General features: G+C 41.1%; 1 protein-coding gene across 5 annotated transcripts in view; it reads left to right on the top strand.

The window, feature by feature from the left end:
- KLHL29 (kelch like family member 29) overlaps positions 1-18,790 on the top strand; it is a 385,829-nt gene that overhangs the window by 235,485 nt on the left and 131,554 nt on the right. For 4 of the 5 annotated variants that reach the window (XM_079298042.1, XM_079298039.1, XM_079298041.1 and 1 more), the window contains 3 exons: positions 5,678-5,791; positions 13,004-13,145; positions 13,881-14,429. In XM_079298042.1, coding sequence (XP_079154168.1) covers positions 5,678-5,791; positions 13,004-13,145; positions 13,881-14,429 — 805 coding nt within the window. The remainder of the gene's footprint in view (positions 1-5,677; positions 5,792-13,003; positions 13,146-13,880; positions 14,430-18,790) is intronic. The other variant, XM_079298043.1, reaches the window with a different exon arrangement.

Here is an 18,790-nt window from a genome sequence, read left to right as displayed (position 1 = left end):
ACACTACCACGACACTTAGCTTGATCTGTTCCCTGCATGCAGGGGAAGTCCTGGGGCCATCACAAGTGCCAGGGTCCTGTCAGGTGACAGGATGGCCATGATGTCTGCTGGCAGTTACCAAGAAAACATTCTTGGAGATGGGAGTGGCACTGTACAAGTGATAGTGAAGGAGTCTTCCCATACCCTTCCTGAATACTTTCCTAAGAGACAAAGATTTGCTAATTTGGGTCTGACTGCTTACACATGCTTTGCCTTTTGTTCAGACTACAGCAGCTCCTTTTCTTACCATTATTGAAAGCTGGGTAAGCCCTTTGCTTTGGCCCCTAACGTGCACAGTGGGATCAGTGGCAGTTTAGGTTTCTTCTGTCGACTCTGACTGCTGCCATGTGAGCAGCACATGCAGTCCAGTGTCCTTCCTCCTCCCATGCAGCGTGTGGGGCCAGGAGTCACAAGCAGCACAGCCTGTCAGCATTCTAAAGGAGCTTTATTAACAGTCCTTAGGGAATACCTCTCCTCACCCCTCATTTATCTTTTAAATTAGGCTCTTAGCAGAAAAAGAGGGCAGGAATTGAGTTTGGTTTCAGTCTAACTCAGCATTTATATTTTCCAAATTAGTTCCAAATGAGCTGGCTCCTGATGTCGCTCCCCAGCCTTTCTTTGCCTCACATGGGACACAAAGTCCCTTTGCAGCTGGTCACTGAGGGGTCCAGTTGAACCAGAGTGAACCCAGGCATCTGATGGTAAATCTCTGTTTGTGCTGTAGGACCTTGTCAGCTGCTTGAGGTTTAGTTTAGAGCACAGCAAACAGAAGTACTTCTGTGATACTTGTATTTACTTTCATTTTTAGGTAAGAACTACATTTTCAGCTGTATCACTGGCAACTTTCATTAACACTCCTTGTTGAACAGAAGCTTTTTCATCTTTGTGCTTTACTAACGTTGTAAAAATTAAATGGGTTTTTCTCTCTTTTTGATTGTATCCTGATATTCTGTCACCTTTTGATCTCTGAGTAGTGCACATAGACTGGAAATTCCTTGAGGTACATATTCGTGGGAAAGGAGAGTGTATGGGGGTGTATTTTTCTTTATAGAGTGCCTACTGTGGCAGAGCCCCTCATACTGTGGTATTGTAAAATAATAGTAATAGCTTTATTCCTACTATTATCATTATTATTATTATTATTATTATTATTATTATTATTATTATTATTTCTCCCACATTACCTTTGTAATACCTAGAAAACTCAATTTTGTTTATATACACAAAAGTGTATTGACAGATCTAGGAAGAGAGGGAAATGGTAACCTACACACAGAGCAAATGGCCCAAAGTACTAATACATTTCTGACTTTATACAGCAACTTCTCCTTAATCCGATCACTGGTTAATTTAATCCTGTTTCCTTTGATTGGATCCTTTGGAACCAAATAATTTGTATTGTGTTTTAGTCTGGTATTTGTGATCATTGTCTTTGTTAATTCGATCAGGATTGATTGAACCAGTCATTGAAAATAAATCATATAATTAATCAAATGTAGCATTAGGAAAGCAAGCCCTCAGTGAGCCTGTTAGCTTTTACCTCTTGTTTTTCTTCCCCAGTATATGAAGCTTGGAATACTTTTAGAAAAAGAAGATGAACCCTGTTATAGCATCCACAGTTCAGTAGTAGAAGGGAAAACAGATACAGATACATCTTTATGCATATGCTTATTTCATGAATAGGAAATAGAATAGAATAGAATAGAATAGAATAGAATAGAATAGAATAGAATAGAATAGAATAGAATAGAATAGAATAGAATAGAATAGAATAGAATAGAATAGAATAGAATAGAATAGAATAGAATAGAATAAGTTCAGTGGAAGGAATCTACAGTTATCATTCAGTCCAACTTTATATCTCCTCTCAAAGCATCTTAGTGTCACAAATTCTGTGATGCTTTCTGAGACAGGCATGTTTGGTGGAAGATCTTGCTTAATGGCTCAACTTTCTTGCTAACTCAGTGATTTTAAGAAGCTCAACATGTGATCTGTGTTTGAATTTGGCACAGAATCATCACTGCACATAAGAACAAGATATGGCTCTGTGCTTTATTCTAATAACATCTGGGTAGTCTGGTACAGTAGGGCTTGTCTGAAGCTAACAGTCATTCCAAAAATGTGCTATGGGTGGAAAGGGAATTTTGGATTCACAATAAAGATTATTTTGATTTCCACCTGTTGTGTAGAAAGCATGCCTCTTGGTTTGTTTTTTTTTTTCAGAGTAGGTCTGTGGTCCTATTTTGCTTCTTCTCTCAAGATCAGTAACTGTGACCAAAGTTGGCCATTTTGATCTGCACTCTTAGATCTTACAGATTTGTGTTCTTACTGAGGCTTTATTACAACAAACCAAGGCTCAGTTTGTATTCTGGAGGCAGTGGTTGTACAAGAACAGCTTTAGAACTTCCCTTGTTCCTCTGAAAGCCACAGCAAGTTCAGCAGGGGACATGCCACCTCTTAAGGGGTATTACCTGCAATGACCCCAGGCTGCCCTTCTTGGCAGTTCATCTGGGGGGATACCAGGGCTCTGTCTGCCCTGCACCCATCCTAGCAGGAATAGCAGCTTCTGATGCACCATGACCTGCCACAGTGGAGGAGGAGAATTAGGAAGATCAGATAATGACTTGCTGTTGTAGGTGAGGTATCCCTACCAAAGGTCATTTAATTTTAACTTGTCCTTCCCTTCATGGCTTACAGAACTGACCTGTGTTATTTAGTGCTCACAATAAACCTCCCCCACCTCTCCCCCTGTTACCTCGACGTTTCTTGAGTGGGAGATTATTTTTAGAGGTGGTCTACTTTGTGCTAGCTTCCCAGGAACAAAGAGAGTGAGAGTTTTTATGCTTTTTGTAACATGGATTTTCTTTAAAAGGTACATAAGAGGGGATTTTCATAAACACAAAAGTCTTTGGCCAAACTTGGATCCTTGCTGGATTTCTTCTTCTTAATTAGTCCAATGGCTCAAACTGGATGCCTAGAAGAATTTATTCTTAAAAGAATAAAAAGTAAAGGAGTGTAAATCAATGAAGGAAAAGTAAGTAGAGCTTACTGTTGATGGTACCCATTTATCCTTGGGTGACAAAGAACTATTTAGCATCACAAGTTGCCCTGAACAGAGTAATATTAAGGAATCATCCCATCCACACCCAAAATGAGAATGGGACGTCTGGAAAACATGTGCAGTGATGTAGCACGATTCTGACAGGTCTACCAGTAATACTAGACCGAGCTGTACCATTATCAGTTTTGCTTTAAATCATGTGGCTGTGGACAGCAAAGTGTGTCTAATAGCCATTTGGTAGATTTATATCTTGGGATGCAGTGTGTTTGCCATAAATCTTTTAGAAGGATGGTGGTTGAGGCACCTGAGGTAGTCATGCTACTCCTCAAATCCATTCTGCTGAAAGAAAACAGGAGAACTGGGCAGCTTCCTACTGGTAGCATGGAGATACAAAAACAAAACAAGCAGGAATGCTTTGATGTAAAACATACAGAGCAAAAAAAATGGAGAAAACAGTGACTGCGTTTCCAGCAAAACCATATATTAGCACTCTGTTGTAAATCAAATTAAATGACTGCCTCACTGCCTGATCCTGCACTGAACTTCTTGTGTTGTTAAAGCTCTGAATCTGAATGGAGACAGGGTTGTGTCTTGAGACCTCATTCCCAAAAAGCATCTGCCAGTCACGTCTGGTCAGCACAGCTTTGGGAATGTTTACCTTCTTTTAGGAACCAACTGGGAGATTGATGGGTTCGAGCTGGTTTTGCACAAACTTGTTTGAATCTTAAAAGGCATTTTTGTCTGTCTGCAGAGAGGAAAAGATTTTAATAGCAGAGGGAAAAAGGTTTTAAGAATCATTGAGATCCATGATTTTTGTATGATTTTAATATTTTTCACTGTGTAATACATTCACGTTTCTCCTACATAACCAAAAATTTTAACAAGACCAGAGCAACTACAGGAATACCCAGATTTTAGATGTTATCTTGAATGTAGAAAAGGGGATGGATTATTTAAGTGTATAGTCTCTGAGAGAAATAGCACTCTAATGCTGTTTTTCACATCTTAATTTTAGTGACAGCATAGCCTACCTTCATAAGATGCTCTTAATTGAACATTTCAGTAGAAATTGAATAGTCTAATATATCTGGGATTCCTCCTCCACTTCCTAAAATATGTGAAATTTATTAGTCTTAATGTACATATCCCAGAGCTAATTGTTTTATCTTGTAAATCAGTTTCTCATCTTTTTTACAGCTTTTACTTTCAGATATAAAAGATAAATAAATTCTTGATTAAAAATCTTTTTTGTTTTGCTGTGGAAAAAGAGGGAGTGGGTCAGATTTATAAATGCAAAAGGATTTTTAGTTCTTTTTTAATTATTTACAAATGCTGAATTAAAGGACAGCAGAGTTTAAATTATGCATTAAATTAGCATGTTACTGATGGAAGACACTCAAAGAAAGTTGAAGTTTTTTAATTGCTGCGATCCAAATTCAGCCACAATTTAATAGCTCAATTGAAGTTGATGAACTTAAGGCAGTGATAAATCTGGACCTATAGGCTTATTTTTCTTTTTGCTGTGAAAGGTAAGCATGCTGTTTCTACAGTACTGTCAGTCCTTTTGTTTGAGAGTTGACTGAGTATACTTTGATCCTTTTTTTAGAAAAAGAATTCTCTGTTCTCCCTTAAAGAAAGCTTCCCGAGACCTGGATCAGATTATGGAAACTAAAGTGAGCACACAAAAGTGCTTGTTAGAAAGTGAAATATATGTGCAAACTAAATGTGCCCTTGATGATAGCCTTATTGATCAAGCCAAGTTAATAAATCACTAATATCACGCAGCACTGTTCAACACTCACAGGCTTACATTGGTTTTCTTTTTTTTCCCCTTTCTTTTTATGTGCCTGCTGTGTAGGCAGAGAACATGCACTTTCCTGCCACGGACTGTGTACTACAATTGAAATACTGAGTTCAGAGGGCTTGAATGTAAAATGTTGGCATCCAATACAACAAAAAGGAACTTTCATAGCAGTAACTTAACACTGGGATTGGAGCCTTTCATTTTCTCAGTATTCCTCTCTCTCTTTCTAATGCTTCAGGCCCTCATCCAGAATGAAATTTGGGGTCCTGTTTGGATAATTAAAAGAATTCCTTGGGAAATTTGGCATGAAAATGCCTTATGGAATGACTTCTGAACCTAGCAATGGCCAGCATTTGCATTCCAGATAAATGTTTAGTTTTCAAGAACTCTGCCTTTAGGTTGTTCTTCAGCAGCTTTGCCAGTACATAAGGGCAACATCCTTTGTGCACCCTTGGGATTCTGGTCTGACAAGCACTTACTCCATTATTGCCCATATTTCCTTAAGCCCTCTGACAAAAAGCACTTATGATGAGCTGGATTTATCTGCCTGCCCCTGCCAGGGATGCCTGCAGATCTCTGCGAGCCCTCTCGCGTTGCGCAGTGCATGTTCTCTGTCGCTGCCGCGTCGCTCCCGGTGCCGCGCGGTTTCTCTCCGTCGTGAGATGGTTTTGCGTTGGTAGCTTTGCTCTGATTTGGGGTTGATCTGCATGCAGACCGTGTTAGCAGAGGAGGTTCTGCTCAGGCTAAAGTGGGGCTTCTGTGCTCGAACCCAGTGTCGTGCGCTGATGTCCCTGGTGTCCTGGAGCAGCAAGTGTCGCAGCCGGGACCTTGGTTCGATACCTCAGCTCCGTTCCCTGATGTTCTCGCTGAGAAACGAAGGCGGCTGGGTGAGTACCTGAGCCTCTGCTGGTGCAATTTGCCAAGACAGAATACAAAGTAGCATTTATGAAGCACTTCGTGTCATTTCATGGTCCTGCATTCATTCCTAGGTAATGATTGGAGCACTGGTGTGAGAGCAGTGATTGTACTGGGCAGTCAGCCACCAGAAATAAATACCACCTGTGGTCAATTCACAACCCTTTTCTATCCCATCTTCTTTCTTCTTTTCCATAATCTCATTCCTTCCCTTTATTTTGCAAACCTGCAGCTAATGTGGATGGTGAGCCTTAGAAAAGGTTAATGAGACAGAAGCAGTTGGCACTTTCTCATTATGAAGTTATCTTCCATTGCATTGTCAAAGCTTGGGAATTTGAGCTGTCATATTTATGAGAGTAGCCAAGGCTCAGTCCAGGAAAGTTTGGGTTGATTTTGGTGGTGGGAAGAGGCTGGACATGCTCATACATGTGCCTTCTTATCAGCTCACAAACTGAGTGGTGAGAAGCTTTGCTCTGCATGGAGCCAGGATCACGGCTGGGTAAAGGTACTGATGATGTGCTGGTCTGGAAATCCTACGAATGGGGGGAATGCACCTCACTCAAGAGAGAAGCAGCAAAATGTTTCATTAGTTCAATAAATTCAGTGGAATTTAACAAAGTTTAACACTGGTTTACAAAGGTTAAGTAAGTTTGATTATGAGGTTCACCTTATTAATTACTGCATGGAAGAAGTTCACAGATTCAAATCAAGTTAGAATGTTTTGCACAGAGACTGGAAATGCAAAATGGTAAGGAAGACCCTCCCAATGAGTCATGAGGTACAGAGTGGTGGAACTTAGGTGCAGGTAGGTCCAGTCTGAGCCTCAGACAAAGGTCTATATCTAATGAAAGAAACACAAAGAGTGAGGAAGAGCCTTTTGTTGAGTCACAAGGTTCAGAGTGGACCTACTTGCTTTCTAAACTCCTTATGGAGCCTTGGTGCAGTTAGGTCCAATCTTAATTTCAGACTTGGACAAGGGGTTATATCTAATGGAATTATCTATAATAAGTTGATAATAATTAATATTGAGTAGCTACATGAATTAGTAATATTTCATTAGTATTAATTTAGGTTCCTGACAGATCTGCCAAGGTCTCACTGTCTCAAGGAGCCTCCTTGAGAGTTGTACCAGATCAAGTAAAGATGACCATCATACAACCAGGCTGCCTGGTCAGAAGAGCTCAAGAAGGCTCACTTAGGCAGTCATATTTATGGAATAAGGTAGTTGGGTTATAGTCCAATTGCATGTGATGGAAGAGGTATGCATGAATCTCCTTGTACCCACAAATTTCTTTGCTCCTTGGTTAATGAGTCTTGCAAAAGCCACCAGCTATTCATGTGTTAATCGCATGATCAGTGTTCAAGCACATGTGCATTGATGCTCACTGTGTCACTGTTTCCTTCATGGTTTTTCAGAGAACAAGTTGAAACTAGAGAAGTTCTTGGCCTGGACACGGATCAGACCTTTACTTCCTTTGCAGCCTGTACCAAACTACCACAGTTTGGTTAAGGGGTGGAGTGCATCCATCACAGGGATCTGGGCCCACTGCTCTCATGGGTTTCTCCAAGCCTGTGTCATAAACCTTGAGGTGGGGAGTGTTTTTAAATCCTCTGCAAAGCAAGAACAGGTGCAAACTTTACCCCACTGCTGAGCCATGTGTCTCTGAAGGCTGCCATAGTGCTCCAGCACTCACCCTGACTGGTGGGTCCTCACTGGATGGTGTTTAAGGAGTTTAAGTTGAATTATTCTGTCTACTCTTAGATTTACTTTGTCTTTTATGCAGGATAGTAACATTTTTCCTATGAGTTAACTGGATTACTCTCTTTCTTGTGACTCCTGCATTAGTTTTGGGAAGAGAAAAACAATGTTGTGTCATGGCAGAATTGCCTGGTGATGGGAACTGTGAGGTAGATGAGTTCTTCTCTCCACCCATGAGCAAGTCCTTGAATGAGGTTTTACTGCAGGACTGTTCTCTCTGTTCCTCTTGCACGCTGGCCTGTCAATATCTCTTAGGTTTTTAATATGTTACAGTACATCCCTCTCTTAAAACAACATTTTAATTTCTGCAGCCCAGCCACCACACAGCCAGTGCTAGGGAGATATTGCTGTCATCACTGCATCTTTAAAAGCTCTGCTTCCACCCTTAAGAGCTACTTTGGCCATGGACTAAACTCAGAAATATACTTGGGTCCTGTCCAGCACCATGTAGGAATTTACTCCAGATGAAGATTTATCCCTGGATGGTTCAGATTTTACATGCATGCCTACAAATAATACCTGTTTCATGCAATATTTAACAGTGTGAACTACAAATTAGACCATAAACTCTTTGGTGCAGAGACCACTAAACTTTTTAGCTTGTCAGACACATTCAGACTTTAAACCCAACCAGGGCCACCAGTCACTACCACTTAGAGGCATAGAGAACAGCTTTAAAAGGAATTCCCTCATTAAACTGAAGTTGCTTTTACCCATGACAGGCCATAAAACCTGAATCTGTGGGAGGGAATGTTTGCCTCTGTGCATGCATGCATCTTAACCTTTTTATTTTCAATGGGAAGAGAAAATAGACTGGGTTGCATATTGGATACATTATCTTGGTATTAAGCTGCCATTCCCAATCTCTTTTGGAAAATTGGAACAGAGATTCGCTACTTCTCATCCATCACTTTAAATGAAGGCCTCAGTAAAACAATTTTTATTGCTGTGAATCACAAATAGTATCCTTCTTGCCAGATTAGTTCTTTTTTGCTCATGAAACATGAATAGGTCTTGGCACTCTGAGCCATAGCAGGATGTATGTCAGTGGTTCCACAAGCTCTGGGAAAGTTGCTCAAATGTGTTTATAAGAACCTTCCAGGAGGTGCTTGGTGGTGTTGAGCCTGGGGAAGTTTGTATTGGAATTTTTGTTGTTGGATTTTTGTGGTTTTTAGGTTGGGTTTTTTAAGTCCACTAACATAGTCTTTGATGCTGTTAGTAGTACAGTAGGTTTTGTTTCCATTGATATAAAAAAGGTCTTACTATAAGGTTAGATCTTATTTCACTACAGATTTATAAAGCTTAGGACTTAAAGTCAGACGTAGCTGTAGCTATGCCTCCTCAACCCCTAAGAGTGGCCATATACAGCTATGATGCTGTGTAGACCAAATCACTAATTCCTAGTCTTTAGCACTAGCTGATGTCTGTGAACTCATGAACTTTCTTGTGGATATTCTGAAAAGCCCCATGAATCTGAAGGTTTTAATGTTTTAATATAATAAGGTTCAGTGGACCAGCTGTACAACAATTACTGTTGCCTGTGGGCCATGGTTTATGACTGCTTGAGCTACAAAAAAAAAATTGACAGTCTGGCAACTTGTCTGTGTTAGTCTCATGTAATTCCAGAATTGTTCTGTCTTGCTCTCTTTTGCCTGTACATTTGTATTGTGGTTAATTTCCTTAAAACTGGGAGACTGCTACCTTCTGGAGTTCAAAGTGGAAGGTGGTGAAATCAGGCTTTAGCTGAACATTTTTATTGGTTGTTAATGGTGGCTTCAAACTGAGGAGGGAAAAACATCCTGGGATTTGATTTGGGGGTACTCTATCCATGACAAAGAGCACAAATTGAACATTTTATGGGTGCTAGAAAGGTGCTGATAATTCCTTAAGGAGTTTTTCTAGCCTGCTAGAAATTTCAGGAAATTAAGTAGCCAATGCTGCCATTGACTAGCCAGGCTTTAGCAGAACTTCTAGAAACCTTTTTGGTCTTTTCATGTAAATAGACTTTTGGCAGAGATGTATACCCAGTAGATTTTGTAATGCATTTCCTTTTTTCATGTGTTCCATGTTTAATTCAAACAAGCATCTGACATGAAAGCTAAAGATAAAAGTGTAACATAGTACAATTAGTTTCTGTGAAGTCTGTGGATCACTAATGGAACACAGCTCTTCCCCCTGCACAACTAGCATAATACAGGCCATTTTTTGGTCATTTGTGTTGTACATTAAAAACATCAAATAGAGCACTGTCGTGGGCCTGAGCGAATGAATGGACAGAAAATTCCTTTGTTTGATAACGCTGGAAATAATTTCACTTTCCAGAGACGCAAATGGGTAATTGCTGCAATCAGATCAGAGACATATAACACTTGTAATGTAACCCTTCATGTATTAAGAAAAATAAAGCAGAAATTAGATCAGAGACCAGGACTATGTATAGGTTTTAAAAGGAAGTTCAGTAAGTTCTCTGTTTCCACCACCATTACTGTCTGTGTTTCATGGACCTGTCTTGTGATTTCATACCAGCTGATCTCTGGCACTTTCTGATGGAACAAACACAAGTTCAGGAGTGCAGTTTGAAAGCAGCCTACTGGATTTGTGTGTTTGAATCCATCAAGCCTCTAAGAAGCAGGGTTTGTGAGAATGTTTAGTAAAACAAAATCTGGCATTTAGTGCAAGTGAAGGAGAAGAATTTATTGACAGCAAACCTGATAACCTCCTTCCTCTTTCTTCATGCTTAAAGTATGGAATTTAGGTCTAGATTTGGCTGCAGACTCTACCACTTTCACATGTGTCTGGTATGGTGCTCTAGGTTTTTTGGGAAGAAGTTCCAAAATAAGCAACTGGATTTTTGTAGGATTTTGAAGAGCTGTGTCATATACTCCCTTCTTTACCCATTCTGGACAAAACATATAGGTTCTTTTAAAATTGTAGCATGTGTGTGGTTCTGTATTATTTAAGGTAGAGGATTTATTTTTTTCTTATTTTAGTTCAACACTGTTTCAAAGCAGTTTGGGAACATAACAAAGTAAAACAAGATGCTGCCTGCCTTGACAATGCCCCACAATTATGACAAGTGTATATTTCATACCCACTGGTAAGACCCAGTTCCTACAACAAAGAAATGGAACACACAGATGCCACATGTGGAACACACGGGAAAACATTTGAGTCGTGAATCCTCCTTTTGTTTCCTAAAAATGCCCATTTCTCTATATTGTATTTACATATTTTTTAAAACTTTACTTTAGAATAAATATTGGTATTTCTGGGAGAAGTATTTTAGCTGATATATAGGCAGAGAATGCTGGTGGGTCTTTTACTTATTTATTTATTCATTTATTTATTTATTTTTCTACTGCAGAGTGCTTTGGCTGCTGTTAAACAGTTTAGCTAGATCCCAAGGGATACTGCTAACATGAGCTGGTAAACCACCTGCAGTGTTATATCCTCCTGTGTCAAAGACCTTGTACAATGTAAAAGCTAAAGGTATTCAGATTAATCATTTTCTCAGGACAATTTATAAATAGAAAGCATTTCAAAACTGAGACTTATTTCTTCCCCTCCTGCCCTTTCTTCACCATGAATAGAGCAGAGATCTTAAAGCTCTTGACTGTCTGCATGTCCTCTCTTTATGTCTTTTCTGACTCATTTTTATTTCAATTGCAAAAGTTACAGAGGTAGTTGAAATGGTGGAGACAGGAGTAAATGTGAATCTAAAACCAGAATACCATTGTCCTTGGTGCAAATGAAATAGAAAAAAAAATCTGGAGAAATTACATTAAAAAAAATATACAGCCCCAAAACTATGCAAAAGAATAAAATTGACGAGTTCTAAAAAATAACAATCATAAGAAAAAAAGATAATAAGAATCACATTTCCCTGTGAACTGCATTGAACAAAGTGTAGCATTTTTAGTGGGGGAAATATCCCCATTGTGGCTTCTAGAAGCAAAGAGAGCAGCACAGCAAAATCTGTGTTCTTTATCAAGGTCTGCAGACACAGCTCCTGACTCCAGGAGCCCACCCAGGATAAAGCTCAGGTAGAAAAGGGAGTGGGTGTCAGGAGCTGTCAGACTCTTGGGTGAAGGGGGAAACAGTGGGGCAGGGCAGGTGCTAGTGGGGATGCTGGTGGGGAAGAAGGGCAGGCAGGAGGAAACAGGTGCCTCCCATAGATTTAAAGACAGGAGGGGATGACTGATTGGCTTGGGGAAGGTGTGCATGAATTTGAAGAGGGCATAAATGGCTTTGCTAATGACTTCCTTTCATGGGCTGATTGAGGTACTGGTGATGGGTGAACAGGCTGCTGGTGTTGACAGAGATTTCATTGGTACACTGTGACCCAGGGCATTTATGGAGCTGCTGTACCCCCATCTCTGAGCTAAATTACTTCCCAGATGTGAGGCAAACAAGCAATCACTCAGACTGGTCTCCTGTTCTTTATGGCTTTACTCTTCAGTACTCATTCAGCAATAGGCAGCTGGTTCCGTTTGCTTGGTTTAGAGGTTCTGACACTGGTAAAAACAAAACAAAACTTTTAATCTTCCAGCAATGAAATACACAGCAGACTTAAATAAATGAGACCTGTTGGAGTATGCTTGTTTTCTACAAGCCTTTTCTCAGCAAAGGCATGATTGTTTGGGAAGGTTCCCTAAAATTACAGCAGGAGTCTGGTGTAGCATTTAAATCCATGCGATAGTTTCTTCATCAACAGATCTCTTTCAGATCATGTCTGCTTTGATGATTATTCAGCCCAAATCCTTCCCCTGCTTTACAGTTATTTTAACCTCTCTGAAGACCTGCCAACATACCCACTTTAGCAGCCAGTGATGCTATGCTGCTTTTTTTATTGGCATTCAATTTCAAGGGTTGACAGACAGTAAATACGAAGACTTCTCTTTACTGTTCTACAGTAATTTGTCCTACAGTTGTAAGTAAGTCTCTCTTGTTCTGCCTCCTGCTAAACAAAACTCACTATTTTTGGAAGAAATTGAGCAAACAGAAGATTGTTCCATTTTATGTAGCTGCCACTGAGTAGATATTACCATATCTGGGTTGTTGTTTGTTGGGATTTTTTTATTTTTATGGCAAATGAAGTGACTTATTTCTGAAAACACTGGTTTGTTATGGATTTTTTTTTAAGGTGTATCTACTAAATTTCTAGAAGCATTGTTTTTTTAATATATTGTGTTTCCATATGGACATCTCATGCGAGCCTGGAGGATAATCATAAAATCACAGAACTGTTAGCATTGGAAGGGACCTCTGAAGATCATGTAGTCCAACCCCCAAGTGAATGGTACTTAATGATCTTAGGATATCCTCTTGGACTGTAACAAACAAGCAAGCTACTAGTTATGAGGAACCATAATTAATCCCAATAGTCTAAACATTTTTATTCTGTATTTTTCTTTCTCTCTGCTAGACACCTTGCATTTCCAAGACTGAAAATCAGCCTCAAGGACTTGCAACAAGCGTCAGGTGGGGACAGACACCCATCAATCAGTCCACGCCCTGGGACACTGATGAGCCTCCATCTAAACAGATGAGGGAGAATGAAAACCCAGGTATGTCTCTAATCTTATTTGTAATCTTACCAGGGAAAATCGTTCAAAGCAAATTCAATGCACTATCTCCATTTACCTCTGTAAATTAGACTTCATTGTGAGCCCTTTCTTTAGTCTTTAGCAGGAGTTTTTGCTCATTGTAAAGACCCCTCAAGTTTCTTCTATACTGGGATACAAATGTATTAAGATGCTGCAAGTTCATTAGAGTGGGGTTTTTTTATCCTTCTCTGCCTTCACTAGAGGGAAAGGCACTCTGTAATACTTTAAGATTTCTTTTATGTCCAGAACTACCTGAAATGATTTCCAGCTTCCAGACACATATCATACATTGTGCTACTATGCCAGACGCCTAATTACAATGTCTTTGTAGTGGCTGGAGCACCATTATTATACACACAGAGTGTTTTTCAGGGAGCCGTGAAAGCACAGCAGGGAAAGAGGTTAATTTTCTTGGAAGTGTGCGCTTAAGCTGCATAAAGTGCAAAATACATAAAACCGCAAACATGCCGCATGTCACCTGACGAGTATTTTAACAATTGTGCTCACATCGCTGCAGCAATTTTATGCACTTTCTGCTTGGGAACGGCTCCAGATGCCGAGCTGCTGTAGGTGTTGTGCAGCGGGGTGTGTCAGTGCCCGCCGCGGGTGTGGGAGGGGAAGGATGAGGGTGTCGATGTCTGTTCTCCCCGCGCCGAGCCCACCGCCATTGCCGCCCTTCCTTCCCTCGTGCCGCAGGTGCAGCGCCCTGGGTCACCACGGTGGCGGCGGGCAGCCAGCCCGCCCTCATCACGCACTCCTACGGGATGGCGCAGCCGCCCACCTTCAGCCCGGCCGCCAACGTCCAGGCCCCCGTCATCGGCGTGACGCCCTCCCTGCCGCCGCACGTCACCCCCCAGCTCCCGCTGATGCCGGGCCACTACCAGCTCCAGCCGCAGCCCTCGCAGCCCCTCAGCAGCATGGTGGTCAACCTGCAGAGCCAGCCCTTGTACACCAACAGCCAGCCCCTCAGCATGTCCTCCATGAGCGGCGTGGGCCCGGTGGCGCACCCAGGCCCCGCGGCGGTGGGCAACGGCCACCTGGCCTGCCCCATGCTGCCGCCGCCGCCGCCGGCCCTGCCCTCGGCCGCCCTGCCCAGCGGCGCGCCCGCCACCAACGGGCAGGCGGCCGCCCCGCTGCCCCCCAGCGCGGCCGCGGTGGGCGGCCCGGACACCACCAACGGGGTGCAGATGCTGCGGACGATCGGCGTGGGGAAGTACGAGTTCACGGACCCCTGGCACCCCAAAGGTAAGGCGGGCAGCTCGGCCCGGCGGGCGCGCAGCGGGGCGGGCGGCGGCTGAGCCTCGCGTGCCTGCCCTGGTGGGCCCGCCGGCCACGGCGGCTGCCTACGCGCTTTCCTAAAGCAGAGCTTTGTGAGTTACTGAGGACAACAAAGTTTACAGGAGGTACGACAAGCTGTGGGTGAGCAGTAGTGAAAAGCAGCTTTCAGGCACATCAGATAAGGCGGTGTTCCCAAAGTAAAGCAGCCACCGTCCCATGCCTCTCCCTGTGAAATACGCCCATGTTCCCATCCCGCCACTGTTCTCCTGGCTGCAGTTGTGAATCTGCCACAACAGTGACCACAACGATCCCCACCTTCCTCAGCCCTTGTCTTCTCCCCACTCTGGTAGGAGCACAGGCCAGACACAAGTCAAAACAGCTGAACCACCCGACAAACGACACTGCAGCTGAAACACCCAACGTGTTCAGCGTTAAGGGGAAAACTCTTCATTACCAGCTTCACTGGGCTCAAATGCTGCAAAACTCATGACTGAATAGTCATGAGCGTTCTGAGAGCTTGACCTTTTCTGAGGAGTGCTTTGTAAATGAGCCCCTCTGCCAGGTCACAGTGGAGTGTTATTTCCGAGTGTCTTACCCCAGACACTTCAAGACTTAACAACACTCTGTGTGCTGAGTTTCTAATTGCATTTGCAGAGTTTTCCCTTTCTCCCTTACAAATCACGACTGGGCCACTTGTACAGGTAAAGCAAAATGGAGCTTACAAAAATATTAATGCAGACCTATCGGCAAAATCAATTAAATTGATTTTGTAAAAAACCAGCACCTTCATTAAGTCTGTGATATTTTATGTATGCATTTGTATTCAGACACAATCCACATGTAAATTATTTATTTGCCACAAGCTATTAAGTTCTGTTGTGTAGCTCTGTATGAAAGACAAGGAATCTCTATTAAAAATGATTAGTCCAATAACTCTTCCTGCTCTTTTCATAAATTGTACTTTGGTATGTGTAAACCCTCACCAAAGTTTCGTTGACAAAGGAGCTCAGATACAATCTCAGCAGTATTTTTGTAAAGCTAGATATTTGGATTGCCTTTAAGTTTTCAGCTCCAAACCCCAAATATGATGAGGGCCCTTGCTGAATTGTTTTTTTGAGCTCTCTCTAGATGGGCTTTAAATGATATCGGCCCAGTTGGGTAGCCAAAAATTAACCAATTTTAAGAGTATTGTTAATTCTTTCCCTTTAAAAAAGAAGAAAAAAATGCAAAGTCCACAAAAGCAATTTGTCAGATCACGTTCATAAGTTCCAAACCATTGATTTTGTAGAAGAAGAAAGGGGAGAGATTTATGCTCTAATCTTGGTAGACTGAGTTCTGCTGGATGTCTCTCTCCTCCATAGGAGCTATTTGTCTTCTGAGAGACATCATCTCCACTTTCCACAGCCACCTATCCCAATTTGCTGCACTGGGTACTCAGATGCATGATCAAATTAACGCAATCTAAAGGATTACTTGGTGTCACTGGAGACATGTGCAAATATACAATACAAGGGAAAACACATAAGCTTAAACCACTTTCACGGCAGTAATTTGATCACATATCTGAGCCCTCGTGACACTAACCTAGTGAGACAAACGAGCACGTCAGTGACTGCACACTTGAGGTTAGGAATACTCCTAAATGCCTCGCATACTTAAGGCCAGCAGCGTGAGCTGTTATTTACTCTTCCTCCATCAATTAACCTTCAGCAGATCTCTGGCTAGCAGATGAAGTAAACTTCAAATCAAAGCCTAAGTAAAAAGATCGTAAAATATTTAATCAGTCTTTAATATTTGATTTACAAATTCTTAGTCAGCCTTCTTGCTTAACCTGCTGTAAACCCTGGTCTAGCCTAATAGTCTGAGTACCCCAGAGACCAGTCAGCCCAGGAGATGTTCATTAAGGTGCAGAGAAGAGTTCCTCACTGGAGGATGCCAGGCATGCCAGACCTAGATCTGCTCCTGTGTTTGAAAACTCCTGTGCCTAGGAGAAGGATCATAAGGAGAATATTAAAGCAAGCAGTATTTGTAATCCATGGCAACGGCTGACACATTAGCTGTACTGTACCTCATAAACTGCAGGCTAGACAACTGTTTTTCTAGGGATTAGGGAGCTTCTCTGTGACCACCAGCTATTGAGTTATTCCCATAGTGGTTAAAAGCAAACAAACAAAACAGAATGAAGCATGCATTTACAAATGTCTCATAAACAAGACCTATTTTATAGAGATAAAGTAATCCCTTCCTCTCTTTCCAATCTAAAAAGCCCTTACATCTGAAGCTGTAATACTTCATGACACACCTGAAGTCAGAGCAGTTATATGTTGGATTTGCTTGTTTTGAATGAGAGAGAAACAATCAGGAAAGGGAAGACAACTGCATGCTGAAACAGACCTTAAAATCTCACTAGAATAAGATTCTTAATACGAACTCCATAAGTTTCAATGTGGCTTGATTTTCTAATTATTTTATGTTTTAGTTTCTGCCCTCAGGGATTTCAGTCTCAAAAGCCTGACTGATTTCAGGGTCTTACATGACACATACCTTTCACTCCAATAATAAATGGAAACTAGCAGACAGTACTAAGCTGTTCAAATATACAAGTTCAAACTAGTTCCCTACAAGTTTCATTTAAATATTCTCTCTCTTTCTTGGGGAACCTTGGCCAGTATTATAATAAGGACCACTGCTAATGGCCTTGAGATCTATCTCATTATCCTGTGGAACTCTCAATTATTATTTCCCTTGACAATCCAGTCTTGTCCAGGTTTGAATAATTACCCAACTATCCCTTAAGTAGAAGAACAGTTCTTGCTGGTTAATATGATAGGATTTCTTATATTTTTAGATTTTCTTAGGGAACTGATTTAAAACATGTTTTATTTCCCACAATTACCTTTCCTTTGGCTGTGTATGTGTTTGGGCCATTTTATACTGTGTTCATGCAGAACTAGGTTTCTTACTCAGATGTTTCTAAATACCCATAAACAAACAAGTTGCCAAAAGTTAAAGGCACTGTAAGTGTGCCATTTTCTTTGCAATAGGTCAAGAGATCTCACATGATTGAAAGAGTCACTTCCATGGCTCTGCAAAAAATGCATTTTGATAAAAGAACCATGATATACAGCAGATATGTCATTTTCCAGATTGCAGCTATTTTTTACCTAATTCCATTGAAACTATTTGTAAGAGAAATTGTGCATGGATTAGAGAATCTTCTTGGTCAGGATGGGTTATATTCTTTAAATACAAGTTAACTTTAGCTACATTATCTGTTTACTTAGTGAATTTGTAAAGTTCTTACATTAAGAGAGACATAAATAAAGTTTCAAAGGAATTATTTCTTTTAGCAATGTATGAAGAACTATAGAGCTGCCTTGTGAAATTCATGGGGTCTTTTACCATACATGATGAACAGGAGTTTTGGGAGGCATTTGCTTTAGCCTGTAGTTTCTTAGGATATATACCACATACTCCTAGCTGACTTCAAAAGCCATAACACCTTAACACAGACATGCAACCAAATATTTTAAGACAGAAACAGCCCTTGATCCATGTCCTCAATCTTTCTCTATAAGCTAAAGTGCCAGAGAAATTAATAAAGCAGAATATTCAGAAACATAAAGGTGTCAATTGTAAATTTTAATCCATCAGAGTTCTCATAGCCAAATTTTTCTTCAGAAAACAGAGTTGCAAAGAATATTCAAACATGTTTTCAGGATCTTCAGGCTACATGATGTGGCCAGCACAAATTGTCACTTGTACAATGTGCCTGCAGGGACGAGAGAAAATCATCCCTTCAATTTCTGACACAAGGTAGCAATGTCCTATGCAATGGCACAGTGACACAGACCAATGTCTTTGTGCTTGCCAATCTAGCTGAGCCAAACAGAGAGGAATTAATCAGTCTGATGAAGGACTGGAAATGATTGGTTTCCTTGCAGAAACTGAGTATCTGAGATTTGGCCCTTGACTGTTTCCTGGATATGCTTCCTGATATCCAAAACTTGGATTTATGATTCTTGAATATCTTGTGTCCTTGGTGGACATATGTAGAACATAAATGTTCCAGCATGGACTCTGAGATCTGTTATGCATTTGGAAATACACTCCCTTCATAAAGTTGATACAATTGGAAGCATAGTTTCTAGCAAAAAAAATGAGAAAAATATAGTACTTTATTGCAGTACTTACTCCTGCAGTGTAAAATTAACCATGGACATCATGGGGTTTAATTTGTGGATGTTCATGGAAAATACTGATGTTCGTTTCCATAGTACTTGTGTTCTGTAATTCTTTGGTTTGCAGTCCTTAACTAGTGGGAAAAG

The sequence above is a fragment of the Erithacus rubecula genome (genome assembly GCF_903797595.1).
Source record: "Erithacus rubecula genome assembly, chromosome: 2".
Lineage (NCBI taxonomy): Eukaryota > Metazoa > Chordata > Aves > Passeriformes > Muscicapidae > Erithacus > Erithacus rubecula.
This window is presented reverse-complemented; position numbering and strand designations above follow the sequence as displayed.